Source organism: Papio anubis, chromosome 12 (assembly GCF_008728515.1).
Source record: "Papio anubis isolate 15944 chromosome 12, Panubis1.0, whole genome shotgun sequence".
Classification (NCBI taxonomy): Eukaryota; Metazoa; Chordata; class Mammalia; order Primates; family Cercopithecidae; genus Papio; species Papio anubis.
Genome location: NC_044987.1, coordinates 77700905 through 77720842, shown reverse-complemented (window position 1 = coordinate 77720842; position 19938 = coordinate 77700905). Strand labels below are relative to the sequence as shown.

Sequence of the window (19938 nt, the reverse complement as noted above, 5' to 3'; positions counted from 1 at the left end):
GGGAAGTGGGTGAGGTGGAAACAGCCCACACATCTGGTCACAGAAGTGTTCTGTGTTGCACGCAGGACAGCCAACACACAGAACTGGTACTGCCTTGCTCTCTGCCCGCTACAGCTGGACGGTACATTTTTCAAACCAGCTTGCAAGAGAGGTATGTGTGGCTATGCTCCCCTACCAGACGGTGAGCCCCTCAAGGGCATGGATGGGTTTACTTACTCCCTGAACCTACAGCACCAGCCCAGTGCAGCTCTGAGATAGATCCATAACTGAGTTTCTTGGTTTTGACGGAAAACTCTACTCAGCTCCAAAATAGCACAAGGAGCCGGGTGCAGTGACTCATGCCTATAATCCCAGCACCAACGTGGTTGAGGTGGGAGTATTGCTTGAGGCCAGGAGTTCGAGACTAGCCTGGCAGCATCATAAAAAAAAAAAAAAAAAATAGCAGGGCATGCTCGCATGTTCTCACAGTTTTGCCATCACTCTAGGTTCTAAGATCACTCTAGGCTCTGAAATGGGGCTCTCACCTCAGACACACAGCTCGAAAGGTTAGGAGTGGGCCACTGATTCTTCAGAGTACCTCAGGGCACGGCAGATTGCCACAGTGTTTTCCGGTTCCTCAGTCTTTGCAACAATGTTCTCAGTCAGGGCTGGGCCCCTGCCTGCCTACCAAATGTGACTACTGCTGCTGGGAAGAAGGATGCAGAAGGCAGGGAGCTGAAGTTGGCTGGGGAGACGAATAATTTTCACCTGAAAGGCTTGGGTCTGGGCACTCTGGGATGACCTGTGAAGATAAACTAGGTAGAGTCTTCATTCCCCTAATTCACGATGCCTAGCAACAGCTTGCTCCAAGCACAGCTCAGGCTTCTTAGGCAGAACAACAGCCAGTATTTGACTCCACAAATATGAATAAAACAAATACCATTTACTGAGCATCTGCTATGGTTCCAGCAGCCAGTTAGGTAATCCCCATACTCATCCTTTGGAGTAGGTGTAATTATCCCCATTTTTCAGATACAGAAACCAAGGCTCAGACAGGTAAGTGACTTTGCCAAGGTTGTGCAGCTAGTAAGTGATGTTGACTGAAAATTTAAACCAGTGCTGACTAACCCCAAAGCCTATGATTTTCTCTCTATTATAGGATATTGCCCCACCCCACTCCATACAAAGGGGAAGAAGTTATCTAGTGGGCCCAAACCAGTCCCAGGTTCAGAAGAGGCCGTGGGTGCCAATGGGTGTCTCTGCTGAGACCTTGGTATTCTGCCCTTAGACTGGGACTTAGACCATTGGCTGTCCTAGTTCTCAGGCCTTTGGGCTCGAACTGGAATTTATACCACCAGCTTTCCTGAGTCTCTCCAGCTTGCAGATGGCAAGATCATGGGATTTCTCCGCTTGCATAAACACATGAGCAAATTCCTCCTCATAAATCTCTTTATATCTATTCTTCCATTGGTTCTGTTTCTCTGGAGAACACTGACTAATATAGGACCCTGACTAATACAATCCAAACAGTAGAACTTCTGTACTAAAGCCAGAGAACAATGTGGAACCCTTGGAATGGGTCAGAAAACACTTTCAGGGGACAGAACAGAATTCTCAATCTGACCAAGTGTTCTTTGGATGTGACCTCTTCAAAAGGGAAAATCCCTAGCACAGTCACTATGGAAAACAGTATGGAGGCCCCTCAAAAAACTAAAAATGGAACTTCCATATGATCCAGCAATCTGAGTATATATCCAAAAGAAACAAAATCAGTATATCGAACAAATATCTGCACTCCCATGACTATTGCAGCACTATTCACAATAGCTAAAATATGGATGGACTCAATCTAAGTGTCATCAATAGATGGATGATAAAGAAAATGTGTTGGCCAGGTGCAGTGGCTCATGCCTCTAATCCCAGCACTTTGGGAGGCTGAGGTGGGTGGATCACCTGAGGTCAGGAGTTTGAGACCAGCCTGACCAATATGATGAAACCCCGTCTCTACTAAATAAAAAAAAGTAGCCGGGTGTGGTGGCACATGCCTGTGATCCCCAGCTACTTGGGAGTCTGAAGCAGGAGAATTGCTTGAACCCAGGAAGCAGAGGGGCCGGACATGGTGGCTCACACCTGTAATCCCAGCACTTTAGAAGGCTGAGGCAGGCAGATTGAGCCCAGGAATTCAAGACCAGCCTGGGCAACATGGTGAACCCCCATCTCTACAAAAAATACAAAAAAAAAAAAAAAAAATTGCTGAGGGTGGTGGTAAATGCCTGTAGTCCCAGCTACCCAGAAGGTTGAGGTGGGAGGATCACCTGACCTCGGGAGGTCCAGGCTGCAGTGAACGGTGATGTCACCACTGCAATCCAGAGCAAGACCCTGTCTCAAAAACAAAAACAAAAAAATTTTTAAAAAGTGCTATATATGCCCAATGAAATACTATTCAGCTATTTCAGAATGAAATCCTGTCATCTGCGGCAGCACGGATGGAACTGGAGGTCATTAAGTGAAATAAACTGGCACAGAAAGACAAGCATCGCATGTTCTCACTCATGTGGGAACTAAACAATTTGGTTTTATGGAGGCAGTGAATAGAATGGTGGCTACCACAAGCTGGGAAGGATGGCAGGGAGAAAGGATGAAGAGGGATTGGTTAATGGATACAAAAATACAGTTAGATAGGGTGACTATAATTAATAACTTACTGTATATTTCAAAATAGCTAGAAAATTCAGAATGTGCCCAACACAAAGAAATCATAAATATTTGAGATGATGGATATTCCAGTTCCCCAGATTTGATCATTATACATTTTATGTTTGTATCAAAATGTCACAGGGAAAATCCCATAAAGAGGGGTTTGACCAAGAGACAAACTGGCCTCAGAGAATAGATGCTGCTCAGCACCCACTGTAAGATTTTCCTAAAATGGCCCCGGTCACAGGATGGTGTCCATCCAGAACACAGCGCTGAGTCATTCCTTCATCCTGTATTTGTTATACTCCTCCTCGAGAGCGTTCGGCAGCCCCTCATTGCCTCCAGAATAAAATCCAAACTCTTTGGAAAGGCACAGCCGGACCCCTGTGATCCAGCGCTCACATCCCCTCTCTGGTTTTATCTATTTTCCTTCATGCTTCCTGTATACCAGTCCCAGGGCTACTCACCACATTCCCCAAATGTGCCATGTACTCTCTTACCTCCAACCTTCCACCTAGGGAGTTCCTTCATTCTGAGTGCCCTCTCCTTTGCCATCATCCCTGCCCACCTGAGCCCCACATAACCAGCACTCGATACATTGTTTTTTTTTTTTGAGACAGGGAAAGAATATTTACTGAATGGTCATTTTGAGCCAGGCAGTATTCTATATTAGCTCATTTAACCTTCAAGGTAAATCTGTAAGTACTACTATTATGCTCATGTTACAAATTAAGAAACTAAAGTCGGAGGGAGGGGTGGCAGGGGAGAGAAAGAGACAGACAGAGAAAGAAAGAGGGTGCAGTGGCTCCTGCCTGTAATCCCAGCACTTTGGGAGCCCGAGGCAGGCCAAATGCTTGAGCCCAGGAGTCCAAGACTAGTCTGGGCAACATGGCAAGACCTCGTCTCTATGAAAAATACAAAAATTAGCCAGGTAAGGTGGCATGCACCTGTAGTCCTAGCTACTCCAGAGGCTGAGGTGGGAGGATTGTTTGAGTCTGGGAGGCGGAGGCTGCAGTGCTGTGATTGTGCCACTGCACTCCTGGGCCACAGAGTGAGACCTAGTCTCTAAAAAAAAAAAAAAAAAAAAAAAAAAAAAAAGAAGAAAAAAAAAAAAAAAAAAAAAGAAAAGAAGAAAGAAAGAGAAAGAAAAACTGAAGCATGGAGAGATTAAGTAATCACACAGCTAGCCAGGGCTGGAATTGGAACCCAGGCAGCTTACCTATAGATCTTGAGTGCTTTATCATATAAGTTAGACTTTTCTTAATCTATTCATCTAACAAAGAAAATGGATCACTGATGTATTTTTTGAGGAAATTCCTTCTTATCTAAGTTATAATTGTGTATGTAACTGTTATAATGCCTAACCACCATATTTAGGACATGCTAACTGAAACCTGTTAGTGACCTTATTTTGAAGATAAACCCTTCACACCTATTGAATCAAGTTTCAAGGTTGCTCTCCTGCTAACTCAGCATACTCTCAATGGCTTTTTCTTATAACTCAAGTTTGGTCCCAACTTCTACTTAAAGAAAAAATTTTAAGCCGGGTGCAGTGGCTCATACCTGTAATCCCAGCACTTTGAGAGGCTGAGGCAGGAGGACTGCTTGAGCCCAGGAGTTCAAGTTCAGCCTGGTCAACATGGTGAGACCCCATCTCTATGAAAAAAAATTTAAAAAATTAACCAGGCATGATGGTACGAGCTTGTAGTCCTAGCTACTCAAGAGGCTGAGCTGGGAGGATGACTCGAGCCCAGGAGTTTGAGGCTGCAGTGAACTATGATCATGTGGCTGCACTACAGCCTGGGTGACAGTGTGAGACCCTGTCTCCAAAAGAAAAACAAAAGACCTCATAATTTGGAGAATGCAGGTCACTACAAAAAAGTGTCTACTAATCAATCTAGTAAAGATGATCTAAGAAAATCAAATGTGTACAGGTTTTGGGGGAAAAATGAAAGCACAGAAGAAAGCACTTTTCTTTGAGGGAATTTTCCTCCATTTAGGTTTCTAAGGTTAAACAGTAAAATCAAGAAGGAGCTGCAGTCTTTCACTGCGTGACTCGGGAAACCTTATCAACATTCATTACAGCAAACACTTGCAGAGCACTCGAGGTGTGCTGGACTCTGCTCTAAGTGGCTTATAGACATCTCAGCTATCCTCACAACAACACTGTCTGTTAAATGCTACTACTAGACCTATTTTGTAGATGGAGAAATGAAGGCACAGATTAAGCAAATGGTTCACAGCTAGTGTTTTAGACAGGTGAGATTTGAACCCAAACAGCCTAGGACCAAAGTATAGCATCCAACAGACACATGCTATACCATGTGTATACTGATGCAGGGATGTGGATAAATCCTGTGGAGGGGCCATCAGAACACCTGAGTTACTCTCTATTCCTTATTCTGTAGGTCCAAATGTTCAAGGGCAATAAGCATCTGGTTGATATATGTGAAGTCTCAAGGATGTGTATTCGGCACGGGTATATAACCTGTTCTCAAGAATAACCAGGTGGCTGGGCACGGTGGCTTATGCCTGTAATCCCAGCACTTTGGGAGGCTGAAGCAGGCGGATCACTTGGGGTCAGAAGTTCAAGACCAGCCTGGCCAACATGGCAAAACCCATCTCCACTAAAAATACAAAAATTAGTAGCCAGGCATGGTGGTGAGTGCCTGTAATCCCAGCTACTTGGGAGGCTGAAGCATGAGAATCGCTTGAACCCAGGAGGCAGAGGTTGCAGTGAGCCGAGATGGTGCCACTGCATTCCAGCCTGGACGACAGAGCAAGACTCCATCTCAAAAAAAAAAAAAAAAAAAAAAAAAAAAAGAAAAAAAAGAAAAAAGAAAAAAAGAAAAGAAAAGAATAACCATGTGTCAAAAACAGATAGAAATGGGTAGGACCAAAATTTACAAGAATTTGGCTTGCAGAAATAGGACCACTAATGGATTCTTCTCTAAGGATATGGGCCCCTTTGTTAAGGATTATCTTTTTATTCATTTATTTATTTAGAGACAGGGTCTTGCTCTGTCGCCCAGGCTGGAGAGCAGTGGTGTGAACATAGCTCATTGTGGTCTGAACCTCCCAGGCTCAAACTATCTTCCCATCTCAATCTCCTGTCTCCTGAGTAGCTTGGACCACAGGCACATGCCACCATGCCAGGCTAATTTTTTTTTTTTTTTTGTATTTTTTTGTATAGAGAGGGTTTCACCATGTTGCCCAACCTGGTTTCAAACTCCTGGGCTCAAGGGATCCACCCACCTTGGCCTCCCAAAGTCCTGGGATTACAGGTGTGAGCCACCATGCCTGGTCATTTTCTAACATTTAAAAATTAAAAAAAAAAAAATTAAGAGGCAGGGTCTAGCTGTCATCCAGGCTGGAGTGCAGTGACATGATCATAGCTCACTGCAACCTCAAACTCCTGGGCTCAAGTGATTCTCCGGCCTACCTCCTGACTACAGGTGCATTCCACCATGCCTAGCTAAAAGGATTATCTTAAAGGGCATGTTCAGGTGCATAGGTATCTTTGTTAGAAAAATCTCAGGTTGCAGGTTAGAAAAGAATTTAAGTGCATAGACAAATGTCCAGAAGAAGATGCACTGACCATTACCTCAGGAAAGACTTGGAAGTAAGGGTACAGAGACACTTTCTATTTTATATACTTCAGTACTATTCAAAACTCAGGAAAAAAAAAAAAAAAGCCCATGAATTAGGCTTTCACTATATATATATATAGCACATATATATAGCATATATATATATATATGTAACTATGTAAACTATGTAACTCCACTCAGGATGGAGTTCAGTGGTGCAATCATAGCTCACTGAACCTTTTTTTTTTGAGACGGAGTCTTGCTATGTTGTCCAGTCTGGAGTGCAGTGGCATGATCTCACTGCAACCTCTGGCTCCTAGGTTCAAGTGATTTTCCTGCCTCAGTCTCCCTAGTAGCTGAGATTACAGGCGCCCACCACCATGCCTGGCTAATTTTTGTATTTTTTGGTAGAGACAGGGTTTCACCATGCTGATCAGGCTGGTCTTGAACTCCTGACCTCATATGATCTGCCTGTCTTGGCCTCTCAAAGTGCTGGGATTACAGGCGTGAGCCACCGTGCCCGGCCTGTAGCTCATTGAACCTTGAGTGATCTTCCTGCCTCAGCTTCCTGAGTAGCTAGGACTATAGGTGAGCACCATCACACTTGGCTAATTTTTTTCTTTTTTTTGTAGAGATGTGGGGGCAGGGTGGGGGGGGTCTCACAATGTTGCCCAGGCTGGTCTTGAACTCCTGACTTGAAGCGATCCTCCTGCTTCAGCCTTCCAAAACGCTGGGATTACAGGCATGAGCCACTGTGCCAGCCTACAATTTTTTAAATGAACATTAATGGGCAATAATAATGTGTCATCCCTTTTCACTGCACTGTTCACTACTTATCTAACAGGACCAGATAAATCAATTTTAGAGTAATAAAGGCCTTTGAACTCTAACACCTAGGGAACTGATTTGACATCTGATGGAAAGGCAAGTCCACTGAGGTAAGTATAGACATTTCTGTGACTATAACTAGCATAAGTTCAGTCTTGTTTCTTAATCCAAGTGTTCCATCTGCTTACATTTAATGTAACTGTTGATAGTTGGGTTTAAGTCTACCATCTTGCTGTTTCTATCCACAGATAAATTCTTACTCATCTTACACTTCAACTTCAACTTCACCCTACTCTTCCTATCAGGCATCCCAGCAAACACAGCAGGTTGCCAGTGGCCAGAGGGTATGGATTTTTCATGTTGTTGTAGTTTGTTGGGGTGGGGTGGGGGAAGGAGCTGGATCTCTGGTTCCACCTCAACAGGCATAATTCCATTTTGTCTTATGTATTAGGGATGCTGTAAAAGATTATGAAAACAGGGTTCTGCATTTACACAGTTTGAAAGCCATGAGATGACAAGATTTCCAGTCTCTTCTGTGACTTTAATATACACCCAGACAAGGAGATGGACTACTAACTCAGGCTCATCACTCTTGAATCAGGTTCCGGGCAATACTCCAGTTCTGGACATTTTAACAGCTGAAAATAACTAAGACGCCCCTGGCCTCAAGAACTGGGAGAACAGCTGAGTCTTGGAGGAGCTAAATTGGGAAAGGGCAGAGGTAATCCTAAGGAATCCCATGCAAGTCTTGACACTGGAGACAGCAAACCTAAGTTTGAAACACACAGCTTCCCATTCCAGACACTGTCAGCTCTAGAGAGATGGTATATGCAACAGGAAATCACTTTCTGGATTAAACTCTCAGGCTGGATGAGTGGGGTTACCTTTCTAGTTATAGATGTTAAAACATTCTTTGGTTTTCCATCCTGAAGTGGACTTTACAAGGTACCTCACCCACTTAGTAATATGTCTAAAGCAGACTAACACTACTGACTTTTTTTTTTTTTTTTTTGAGATGTTGTTTCACTCTTGTTGCCCAGGCTGGAGTGCAGTGGCTCCATCTCAGCTCACCACAGTCTCCGCCTCCTGGGTTCAAGCAATTCTCCTGCCCCAGCCTCCTGAGTAGCTGGGATTACAGGCACCTGCCACCACGCCCAGCTAACTTTTTGGATTTTTTAGAGATGGGGTTTCGCCCTGTTGGGCAGGCGGGTCTCAAATTCCTGACCTCAGGTAATCCACCTGCCTAGGCCTCCCAAAGTGCTGGGATTACAGGCATGAGCCACTGCGCCCGGCCATTACAGGCATGAGCCACTGCGCCTGGCCACTACTGACTTTCTTTCCAGAAAAGACTTTCTCCTAAGGCAGGACATGCTTTTGTTACATTATTACATTTTGTAGCCCTCTGGGCCTACTAGGCAGACTAACCCCATAATGTGATTTGCTACAAGTAAAACACAGAACAGAGTCGGGCAGGAATGACAAAGAAGTCAAAGGAAAAAATAGGCAATGGAAGCCTGGGCTGCGGAATGAAAACTGGCAACTTCACAGACATCTCATCCCTTCTCCAGACTAGACAAGCCTTAGCAGTTTAGGGTAAATCCTAGCTCTGACACTTACTAGCTGTGTGAATTTGGGTAAATTACTTAACCTCTAAACCATTTCTAATTTGTGCAAAATCTTGTAGTATCTACTTGCTTCTTCAGTTGTGGGAATGAAGTGAGATACAGCAGAAAAAGTGTTTGGCACAGTGCTGGTTTACAGCAGCCTTCAATCATCAGTGGTGCTATTGTTTTCCACAATGAGATGAAGGGCCATAAAAGGCCTATACGGCTGCTGAAGTTCATTGTTAAAGGAATCCAAGGCTCAAATATTTCAAGTGCAAGCTAGACATGAAATTCACAGCTATCTCTGGTGAAATCACCCTTGATTCCTTCACTCCGTGTGAAATGGTCACATACACTGTAGGAATGCCTTTACTCAGGCCCTTCCTATTTACTAGGACTTCATTTTAATGTAGACCGTTTCCTGTCTGGTTTATTCCAAAAGTCTTCTAAGTCTGTCCTAACTGCCAAGTTATTTAACCCCTGCCTAACCCGCCCCCACCAGAAAACCCCCCCATAAAAGCAACTTGCTTAGAATTTTCTCTCAAGTCTCCCATGCCTAATAGGTAAGGTCTGAGTATTTTACTTTAGCATACAAGGCCATTCACAAGCTGAATTAAAATGGTTTTCTGAGCTTTACTTGTCACTCCCAACTCTCCAATCTAACACATTTTTCCTGTTCTCCTAACATATTTCAGTCTTTCAAACCTTCACACCATCATGCTCTTCCCTCAGTCTAGAAGAGATGACTTTCTTCTCTACTTCACAAAATCTTATTCAACCTTCAAGACTTAGCTATAATGCTCTTTTAAATGAAGTCTATCCCAATTTCCCAAAATTGTCTTTTCTTCCTTCAGACTTCGTATGTATTTATTTTTTTTTAAGACAGGGGTTTGTATTTTTTTTTTGAGATAGAGTCTTGCTCTGTCTCCCAGGCTGGAGTGCAGTGGCTGGATCTTGGCTCACTGCAAGCTCCGCCTCCCGGGTTTACGCCATTCTCCTGCCTCAGCCTCCCGAGTAGCTGGGACTACAGGCACCCGCCACGTCGCCTGGCTAGTTTTTTGTATTTTTTTTTTAGTAGAGACGGGGTTTCAACGTGTTAGCCAGGATGGTCTCGATCTCCTGACCTCGTGATCCGCCTGTCTCAGCCTCCCAAAGTGCTGGGATTACAGGCTTGAGCCACCGCGCCCGGCCGACAGGGCTTTGTCTTACTGTCCAGGCTGTAGTGCAGTGGTGTGATCATAGCTCATTGCAGTCTCAATTTCCTGGGCTCATGCAATCTTCCCGCCTCAGCCTCCGGAGCAGCTGGAACTACATACCACCACGCCCAGCTAATGTTTTTTTTTTTTTTTTTTACTTTTAATAGAGATGAGGCTTTGCTATGTTGCCCAGGCTGGTCTTGAATTCCTGAGCTCAAGTGATCCTCCTGCCTTGGCTTCCCAAAATGCTGGGATTACAGGTGTGACTCACCATGCCCAGCTTACAACTTAATTTTTAACACAGCACTCAACAGAACATTCTATTTCTTATGTCTGTCTTTCCCAATAGCCGTATTTTTTTTTTATTTCAATCATTTTTCTATTTGCCCCATTATGGCAGTAACACATTTGAAAGTACTTTGTGAAAGTGTAAATTTTAAGGGATTATACCATTACTATACTGATCTGAAAGAGAAATGGGAAGACTGAAGGCAGGAAATGATGTGGCTTCTTTCCCTTTATCAGTTCAAGGTCTTGATAAATTTCTTTTTTTTCTACAAAAATAGAGATGAAGTCTCACTATGTTGCCTAGTCTGGACTTTTGAACTTCTGGGCTCAAGTGATCCTCCTACCTCAGCCTCCCGAGTAGCTGGAACTACAGGCATGTGCTACTTTGCCTGGCTTAGGTTCTGACCTTAACAGTCATTATATGAAGGATAACCAGTTTGTAACATGGCCTAAAATAAAATGAACAGTTCTCAGGCAGCCCACCCAAGGAAATTCACACATAATGAGAAACCAGAGATGTGTTTGAGTTAAAAGAGTAAGTATAAAAAGTTTTACTTTTTTGTGTAATTTTTAATACAAGACATCTAAAGTCTTAAACAGTAAGTTGATCCCATTAGGAACAAAATATGGCACGAATTCCAGAAACAAGAACATTTTTTTTTTTTTTTTTGCACTTAGGCTTTTCAGTCACTATGCAATGATTATCGATTCGCCAAGGACAGTAACAGTCAAATACTAGAGAAAAGGAGATAGGAGAAACATCTTTTATTTCTTCTAAAGAGGTGAAAATAATATTTTTTTTTTATATTTCTCACTCATAAGATTTTTAAACTCTTAAAAATGCAATATCCTCTTTTCAAAGCACATGCCATCTTAAAAAAAATCTTAGCAATGTACATTTGCACTCAAAGAAAAACATGCAGCGCCATTGTCTTCTGACAAAATTCTGCATTAAAAAACCCTATGCAACTTTCTGCAAATATGTTCCCTCTTTATTATTCAGGGACTCCAAACCACAAACATTCAGTGCAATATTTATTGTTTCTTATTTCCGTAGGAAACACAGGACCAATGATATCTTCTGACAACTGTTTCCTGATGGTTGAGCAACAGTCTCCCTTTGCTTTATTTTAAAGTACTCTTTTTAACTTGCTGATGTAAGGTATAATTGGAATTCATTAAAACTTGAGGATCCAATGGAGGGTGGAGGATGAAGGATGGAGGAGGAATACTTAAGGTCTACCCTGTGTCATAAACTTAGGAAAAAAAATTTACACGGAAAAAAACGACAACCAAAAAAACCTCGATTTTATCAATGCACCCTTAAAAAATTTTTTTTTTAAATTTCTGAAAGCAGCTTAATGTCAATCAAAAGCAGTTCCTGAGTAACTGCAGTAAACAGTCTTTTAAAATATATATATGTACATACACATGTACATATATATGTGTGTGTATATATATATATTTGCAACGTAGCTCATTTGGTTCTGCCTTAATTTACCTCCCCAGCATTTAGTCCCTTCTTTCCTTTCAGTCCCCAATGTGCAAGTACAATAGCATCAGCTCTGGGAGTTGGCGTGGAGCAGATGTTTCTTATCACTCCTGTGAGGTCATCTGCTTGTCTGTCAGGCCAGGTTTCCAGAGTTGCTGCAGGTCATAGTTCTCTCAATCTCACAAAACCTGTGAGCATCATGGCCACCTCACGTTTTCTTCATCAGACGCCGTGACTGCCATGTGTGGAGCTTGTTGTAGGCTGTCTGGAGCATCTCTTCTATGTGACTTACCAACTGAAAAACACAGCAAGACACTTAACAATTGGGCAAAAGCAGGGGAAGTTAATCCTTCCAACCCAAATCTGGCACATATTTCAAAGTGTAGTTTTGGAGCTCCTCTGTATTGCCCCAGTCAATGGGGCAAAGTGCAAGCCCTCTGAGAAGGTTCTGTCAGACACATTTTGTATGGAAAGGAAAGACAGAAAGTGAGGGGCAGTGAAAAAGCTGTGGTTGTAATGGCTGTCCTGTCATTAACCAACAATAGGCCAATATGAAAGTCACAATTGTGCTCCAGGCCTCGGCTCCTTCTGTCAAACAAGCGGTCTGAACTGTATTTGTGATTTTCTAGATTTGAGTACTGGTCAGCCAACTAAGGCCAGGATGGTAGTATACACTTTTTTTTTTTTTTTTTTTGAGACAGAGTCTTGCTCTGTCACCCAGGCTGGAGTGCTGTGGTGTGATTTTTCGCTCATTGCAGCCTCCACCCTGCAGGTCCAAGCAGTTCTCATGCCTCAGACTCCTGAGGAGCTAGGATTACAACCATGAGCCACCATACCTGGCTAATTTTTGTATTTTTAGTAGAGATGGGGTTTCACCATGTTGGCCAGGCTGGACTCGAACTCCTGGGCTCAAGCAATCTACCTGCCTCAGCCTCTCAAAGTGCTGGGATTACAGGCATGAGCCACTGTGCCCAGCCTTGTATATACATCTTGGCAGAACATTGGAAAAATGCCTTATTCTCCTGAAGATTCTGATTCAACAGGCCTGGGATGAGACCCAAGAATCTTTGATTTTCAAAAGCTCCTGCAGTTAATTCTGCAAAATTTTGTGAAATAGTTTGCTATTTTTAGGGTTTTTCCAACTCCGGCATTTCAGTTCAACACAACTCAGCATATTACAGAAAACCTAAATGGTTTCAATGCTTCACACAATGTGCTATGTCATGTCTTGGGTCAGGACTACAGATCTTTGAATAGATTAAGAATTTTGCCCTCATCATGGACATAGCTAGGCTAGAAGTCAAAAGGATCATATGGAATCTTTTTTATTTTTTTTGAGACACGGTCTCACTACGTTGCCCAGACTGGAGTGCAGTACCTATTCACAGGTGCAATTTAGGTTTATTATAGTCTCAAACTCCTGATTTCAAATGATTCTCCTGCCTCCAAATGATTCTCCTGCCTCAGTCTCTTGAATAGCTGGGACTACATGTGCATACCACAACATCTGGCTTACACTGACTTTTGAGGTACAAGTCTCTGGAATATGTTTCCTTGGAGGTGCACAGTGTTTATGTGTTTGGAAATAAAGTTTTCCCAAGTCTGGGAGGATGGAGATGGAGATCAGGAAGTCCTAAATTCTTCTGGCATGTCAATGCTTAGGTCTGAGGGGTACAGAGTTAAAAAAAATTCCCCTTACTGCCATACCTGTTTATCATTATGGGGGATAGGAATAATTTAGCTCTGTCTGAAAACTGTAAAAATTACTTATTCTGCTTGATGAGCAGCAGTATCTATATATTATCAATTGGAAGAGATCAACAACATATCCTACTGTAAGGCTGCACATGGCCTCAGCATCCTTTTTTTTTTGAGATGGAGTTTCACTTTTGTTGCCCAGGCTGGATGCAATGGCGCGACCTCAGCTCACTGCAATCTCCGCCTCCCAGGTTCAAGCAATTCTCTTGCCTCAACTTCCTGAGTAGCTGGGATTACAGGCACTCGCCACAGCACCTGGCTAATTTTTTGTATTTTTAGTAGAGAAGGGGTTTTGCCATGTTGGCCAGGCTGGTCTTGAACTCCTGACCTCAGGTGATCCACCCGCCTCGGCCTCCCAAAGTGCCGGGATTACAGGTGTTAGCCACCGCGCCTGGCCCTCAGCAAACTTTCCAACACAGTACTCCAAGCAGTTATAATCAATTGAGAAGGCACATGACCTGAAACCTATCTGCCATCCGTGCCCTGCTGTGAGAAGACACTCCAGGCTTCTATTCTAAGTAATGCTGTTTTATATTTTAAGAAAACCCACTTAGAATATTTAGGCAATAAATACGAAAAATCTTACTGATGATTTTTCAGCTTTCAATTATAAAACTCCTTTTAATTATCCTAGTTATTGAAACATTGAATCTTAAATTTGTAACTAGAGTCACGTGCCACATAATGATGTGCATATATGATGGTGGTCCCATAAGATTATAATAGAGCTGAGAAATTTCCATCATCTAGTGATGTCGTGACATCATAGAGCAGCACATTATTCACTCGTTTGTAGGGATGCTGGTGTAAACGAACCTATTAAGTAGCCAGCTGTATAAAAGTATAGCATGTACAATTATGTATAGGACATAATACTTGATAATGATAATGAATATGCTACTGGTTTATCTATTTACTGTATTTTAAAATCATTATTTACGGTGTACTCCTATTTATAAATATAAAAAAGTTAACTGTAAAATATCCTTAGGCAGGTCCTTCAGGAGGTATTCCAGAAGAAGGAATTGTTATCACAGGAGATGACTGCTCCAAGTGCATTACTGCTCCTGAAGACTTTTCAGTGGGACAAATGTGGAGGTGGAAGACAGTGATAGTGATGATCTTGACCCTGTGTGGGCCTAGGCTAATGTGTGTTTGTGTCTTAGTTTTTAACAAAAGTTTAAAAAGAAAAAAAAAAAATTAAAAATAGAAAAAAGGGACCAGGCATGGTGGCTCACACCTGGAATCTCAGCACTTTGGGAGGCTGAGGCGGGCAGATTGCGAGGTCAGGAGTTCGAGACCAATCTGGTCAACACAGTGAAACCCCGTCTCTACTAAAAAAAAAAAAAAAGAAAAATTAGCTGGGCATGGTGGCGGGCACCTGTAATCCCAGCTACTCGGGAGGCTGAGGCAGGAGAACTGCTTGAACCCAGGAGGCAGAGGTTGCACTGAGTTGCGATTGTGCCACTGCACTCCAGCCTGGGTGACAGAACTAGACTTCATCTCAAAAAAAAACCAAAAACCATATACATATATATATACACACATATATATTATATGAGAGAGAGAGAGAGAAAGGCTTACAGAATAAGAATACAAAGAAAATACTTTTGTACAGCTATACAATGTGTGTTTTAAGTTACATATTATTCCAAAGAATGAAAAACTTTAAAAATATTTAAAAGTTCATAAAAGTAAAAATGTTATAGTAAGCTAAGGCTAATTTATTATTGAAGAAAAAAAGCTGTTTTGTAAATTTAATGTAGTCTAAGTGTATAGTGTTAGTAAACTCTGCAGTAGTGTACAGTAATGTCCTAGTCCTTCACATTCACTCACTGAGTCACCCAGAGCAACTAACTTCTAGTCCTGTAGTCCTGCAAGCTCTATTTATGGTAAATGCCCTTTACAGGTGGACCACTTTTTATCTTTTATACTGAATTTTTACTGCAACTTTTCTATGTTTAGATACACAAATACCACTGTGTTAAAACTGTGTACATAGATGGCCCAATAGGAACAGCTCCAGTCTCCAGCTCCCAGCGCAAGCAACACAGAAGACAGGTGATCTCTGCATTTTCAACTGGGGTACTGGGTTCATCTCACTAGGGATTGCTGGACAATCGGTGCTGGTCAGCTGCTGCAGCCTGACCAGCGAGAGCTGACGCAGGGAAAGGCATCGCCTCACCTGGGAAGTGTAAGAGGGAAGGGAATCCCTTTTCCTAGCCAGGGGAACTGAGACACACAACACCTGGAAAATTGGGTAACTCCCACCCCAATTCTGCACTTTACCAAGGGTCTTAGCAAACGGGCACACCAGGAGACTATATCCCACACCTGGCCGGGAGGGTCCCATGCCCAGGGAGCCTCCCTCATTGCTAGCACAGCAGTCTGCGATCTAACTGCAAGGCAGCAGCGAGGCTGGGGGAGGGGTGCCTGCCATTGCTGAGGCCTGAGTAGCCTAACTGGGAGACATCCCCCACTAGGGGCAGACTGACACCCCACACCTCACACGGTGGAGTACACCCCTGAGAGGAAGCTTCCAAAGCAAGAATCAGACAGGTACACTCGCTGTTCAGCAATATTCTATCTTCTGCAGCCTCTGCTGCTGATACCCAGGCAAACAGGGTCTGGAGTGGACCTCAAGCAATCTCCAACAGACCTACAGCTGAGGGTCCTGACTGTTAGAAGGAAAACTAACAAACAGGAAGGACACCCACACCAAAACCCCATCAGTATGTCACCATCATCAAAGACCAGAGGCAGATAAAACCACAAAGATGGGGAAAAAGCAGGGCAGAAAAGCTGGAAATTCAAAAAATAAGAGCACATCTCCCTCGGCAAAGGAGCGCAGCTCATCACCAGCAACGGATCAAAGCTGGACGGAGAATGACTTTCACAAGATGAGAGAAGGCTTCAGTCCATCAAACTTCTCAGAGCTAAAGGAGGAATTACGTACCCAGCGCAAAGAAACTAAAAATCTTGAAAAAAGAGTGGAAGAATTGATAACTAGAATAATTAATGCAGAGAAGGCCATAAATGAACTGACAGAGATGAAAACCATGACACGAGAAATACATGACAAATGCACAAGCTTCAGTAACCGACTCGATCAACTGGAAGAAAGAGTATCAGTGATTGAGGATCAAATGAATGAAATGAAGCGAGAAGAGAAATCTAAAGAAAAAAGAAGAAAAAGAAATGAACAAAGCCTTCAAGGAGTATGGGATTATGTAAAAAGACCAAATCTACGTCTGACTGGGGTGCCTGAAAGTGAGGGGGAAAATGGAACCAAGTTGGAAAACACTCTTCAGGATATCATCCAGGAGAACTTCCCCAACCTAGTAGGGCAGGCCAACATTCAAATTCAGGAAATACAGAGAATGCCACAAAGATACTCCTCGAGAAGAGCAACTGCAAGACACATAATTGCCAGATTCACCAAAGTTGAAATGAAGGAAAAAATCTTAAGGGCAGCCAGAGAGAAAGGTCGGGTTACCCACAAAGGGAAGCCCATCAGACTAACAGCAGATCTCTCGGCAGAAGCTCTACAAGCCAGAAGAGAGTGGGGGCCAATATTCAACATTCTTAAAGAAAAGAATTTTATTTTATTTATTTATTTTTGAGACAGAGTCTCGCTCTGTCGCCCAGGCTGGAGTGCAGTGGCTGGATCTTAGCTCACTGCAAGCTCCGCTTCCCGGGTTTACGCCATTCTCCTGCCTCAGCCTCCCAAGTAGCTGGGACTACAGGCGCCGCCACCTCGCCTATCTAGTTTTTTTTGGTATTTTTTAGTAGAGACGGGGTTTCACCATGCTAGCCAGGATGGTCTCGATCTCCTGACCTTGTGATCCGCCCGTCTCGGCCTCCCAAAGTGCTGGGCCACCGCGCCCGGCCAAGAAAAGAATTTTAAATCCAGAATTTCATATCCAGCCAAACTAAGTTTCATAAGTGAAGGAGAAATAAAATACTTTACAGATAAGCAAATGCTTAGAGATTTTGTCACCACCAGGCCTGCCTTACAAGAGACCCTGAAGGAAGCACTAAACATGGAAAGGAACAACCGGTACCAGCCATTGCAAAAACATGCCAAAATGTAAAGACCATCGAGGCTAGGAAGAAACTGCATCAACTAACGAGCAAAATAACCAGTTAATATCATAATGGCAGGATCAAGTTCACACATAACAATATCAACCTTAAATGTAAATGGACTAAATGCTCCAATTAAAAGACACAGACTGGCAAACTGGATAAAGAGTCAAGATCCATCAGTTTGCTGTATTCAGGAGACCCATCTCACATGCAGAGACATACATAGGCTTAAAATAAAGGGATGGGGGAAGATCTACCAAGCAAATGGAGAACAAAAAAAAGCAGGGGTTGCAATACTAGTCTCTGATAAAACAGACTTTAAACCATCAAAGATCAAAAGAGACAAAGAAGGCCATTACATAATGGTAAAGGGATCAATTCAACAGGAAGAGCTAACTCTCCTAAATATATATGCACCCAATACAGGAGCACCCAGATTCATAAAGCAAGTCCTCAGAGACTTACAAAGAGACTTAGACTCCCATACAATAATAATGGGAGACTTCAACACCCCACTGTCAACATTAGACAGATCAACGAGACAGAAAGTTAACAAGGATATCCAGGAATTGAACTCATCTCTGCAGCAAGCAGACCTAATAGACATCTACAGAACTCTCCACCCCAAATCAACAGAATATACATTCTTCTCAGCACCACATCACACTTATTCCAAAATAGACCACATAATTGGAAGTAAAGCACTCCTCAGCAAATGTACAAGAACGGAAATTATAACAAACTGTCTCTAAGACCACAGTGCAATCAAACTAGCACTCAGGACTAAGAAACTCAATCAAAACCGCTCAACTACATGGAAACTGAATAACCTGCTCCTCAATGACTACCGGGTACATAACGAAATGAAGGCAGAAATAAAGATGTTCTTTGAAACCAATGAGAACAAAGATACAACATACCAGAATCTCTGGGACACATTTAAAGCAGTGTGTAGAGGGAAATTTATAGCACTAAATGCCCACAAGAGAAAGCTGGAAAGATCTAAAATGGACACTCTAACATCACAACTAAAAGAACTAGAGAAGCAAGAGCAAACACATTCAAAAGCTAGCAGAAGGCAAGAAATAACTAAGATCAGAGCAGAACTGAAGGAGATAGAGACACAAAAAACCCTCCAAAAAAATCAATGAATCCAGGAGTTGGTTTTTTGAAAAGATCAACAAAATTGATAGACCGCTAGCAAGACTAATAAAGAAGAAAAGAGAGAAGAATCAAATAGACGCAATAAAAAATGATAAAGGGGATATCACCACCGACCCCCAGAAATACAAACTACCATCAGAGAATACTATAAACACCTCTACGCAAATAAACTAGAAAATCTAGAAGAAACGGATAATTTCCTGGACACTTACACTCTCCCAAGACTAAACCAGGAAGAAGCTGAATCCCTGAATAGACCAATAGCAGGCTCTGAAATTGAGGCAATAATTAATAGCCTACCAACCAAAAAAAGTCCAGGACCAGATGGATTCACAGCTGAATTCTACCAGAGGTACAAGGAGGAGCTGGTACCATTCCTTCTGAAACTATTCCAATCAATAGAAAAAGAGGGAATCCTCCCTAACTCATTTTATGAGGCCAACATCATCCTGATACCAAAGCCTGGCAGAGACGCAACAAAAAAAGAGAATTTTAGACCAATATCCCTGATGAACATCGATGCAAAAATCCTCAATAAAATACTGGCAAACCGGATCCAGCAGCACATCAAGAAGCTTATCCACCATGATCAAGTGGGCTTCATCCCTGGGATGCAAGGCTGGTTCAACATACGCAAATCAATAAACGTAATCCAGCATATAAACAGAACCAAAGACAAAAACCACATGATTATCTCAATAGATGCAGAAAAGGCCTTTGACAAAATTCAACAGCGCTTCATGCTAAAAACTCTCAATAAATTCGGTATTGATGGAACATATTTCAAAATAATAAGAGCTATTTATGACAAACCCACAGCAACAGCATACTGAATGGGCAAAAACTGGAAAAATTCCCTTTGAAAACTGGCACAAGACAGGGATGCCCTCTCTCACCACTCCTATTCAACATAGTGTTGGAAGTTCTGGCTAGGGCAATCAGGCAAGAGAAAGAAATCAAGGGTATTCAGTTAGGAAAAGAAGAAGTCAAATTGTCCCTGTTTGCAGATGACATCATTGTATATTTAGAAAACCCCACTGTCTCAGCCCAAAATCTCCTTAAGCTGATGAGAAACTTCAGCAAAGTCTCAGGATACAAAATTAATGTGCAAAAATCACAAGCATTCTTATACACCAGTAACAGACAGACAGCCAAATAATGAATGAACTTCCATTCACAATTGCTTCAAAGAGAATAAAATACCTAGGAATCCAACTTACAAGAGATGTAAAGGACCTCTTCAAGGAGAACTA

The 19938-nt window shown here is 42.5% G+C and overlaps 1 protein-coding gene across 7 annotated transcripts in view; it reads right to left on the bottom strand.

Moving 5' to 3' along the window:
* Positions 1-10703: 10703 nt before the first annotated feature.
* GTF2H1 (general transcription factor IIH subunit 1) overlaps positions 10704-19938 on the bottom strand; it is a 51503-nt gene continuing 42268 nt past the window's right edge. For 5 of the 7 annotated variants that reach the window (XM_021925971.2, XM_021925972.2, XM_021925973.2 and 2 more), the window contains one exon: positions 10704-11969. In XM_021925971.2, coding sequence (XP_021781663.2) covers positions 11883-11969 — 87 coding nt within the window. In that variant the 3' untranslated portion in view covers positions 10704-11882. The remainder of the gene's footprint in view (positions 11970-19938) is intronic. The other 2 variants (XM_021925974.2, XM_021925975.2) reach the window with 2 other exon arrangements.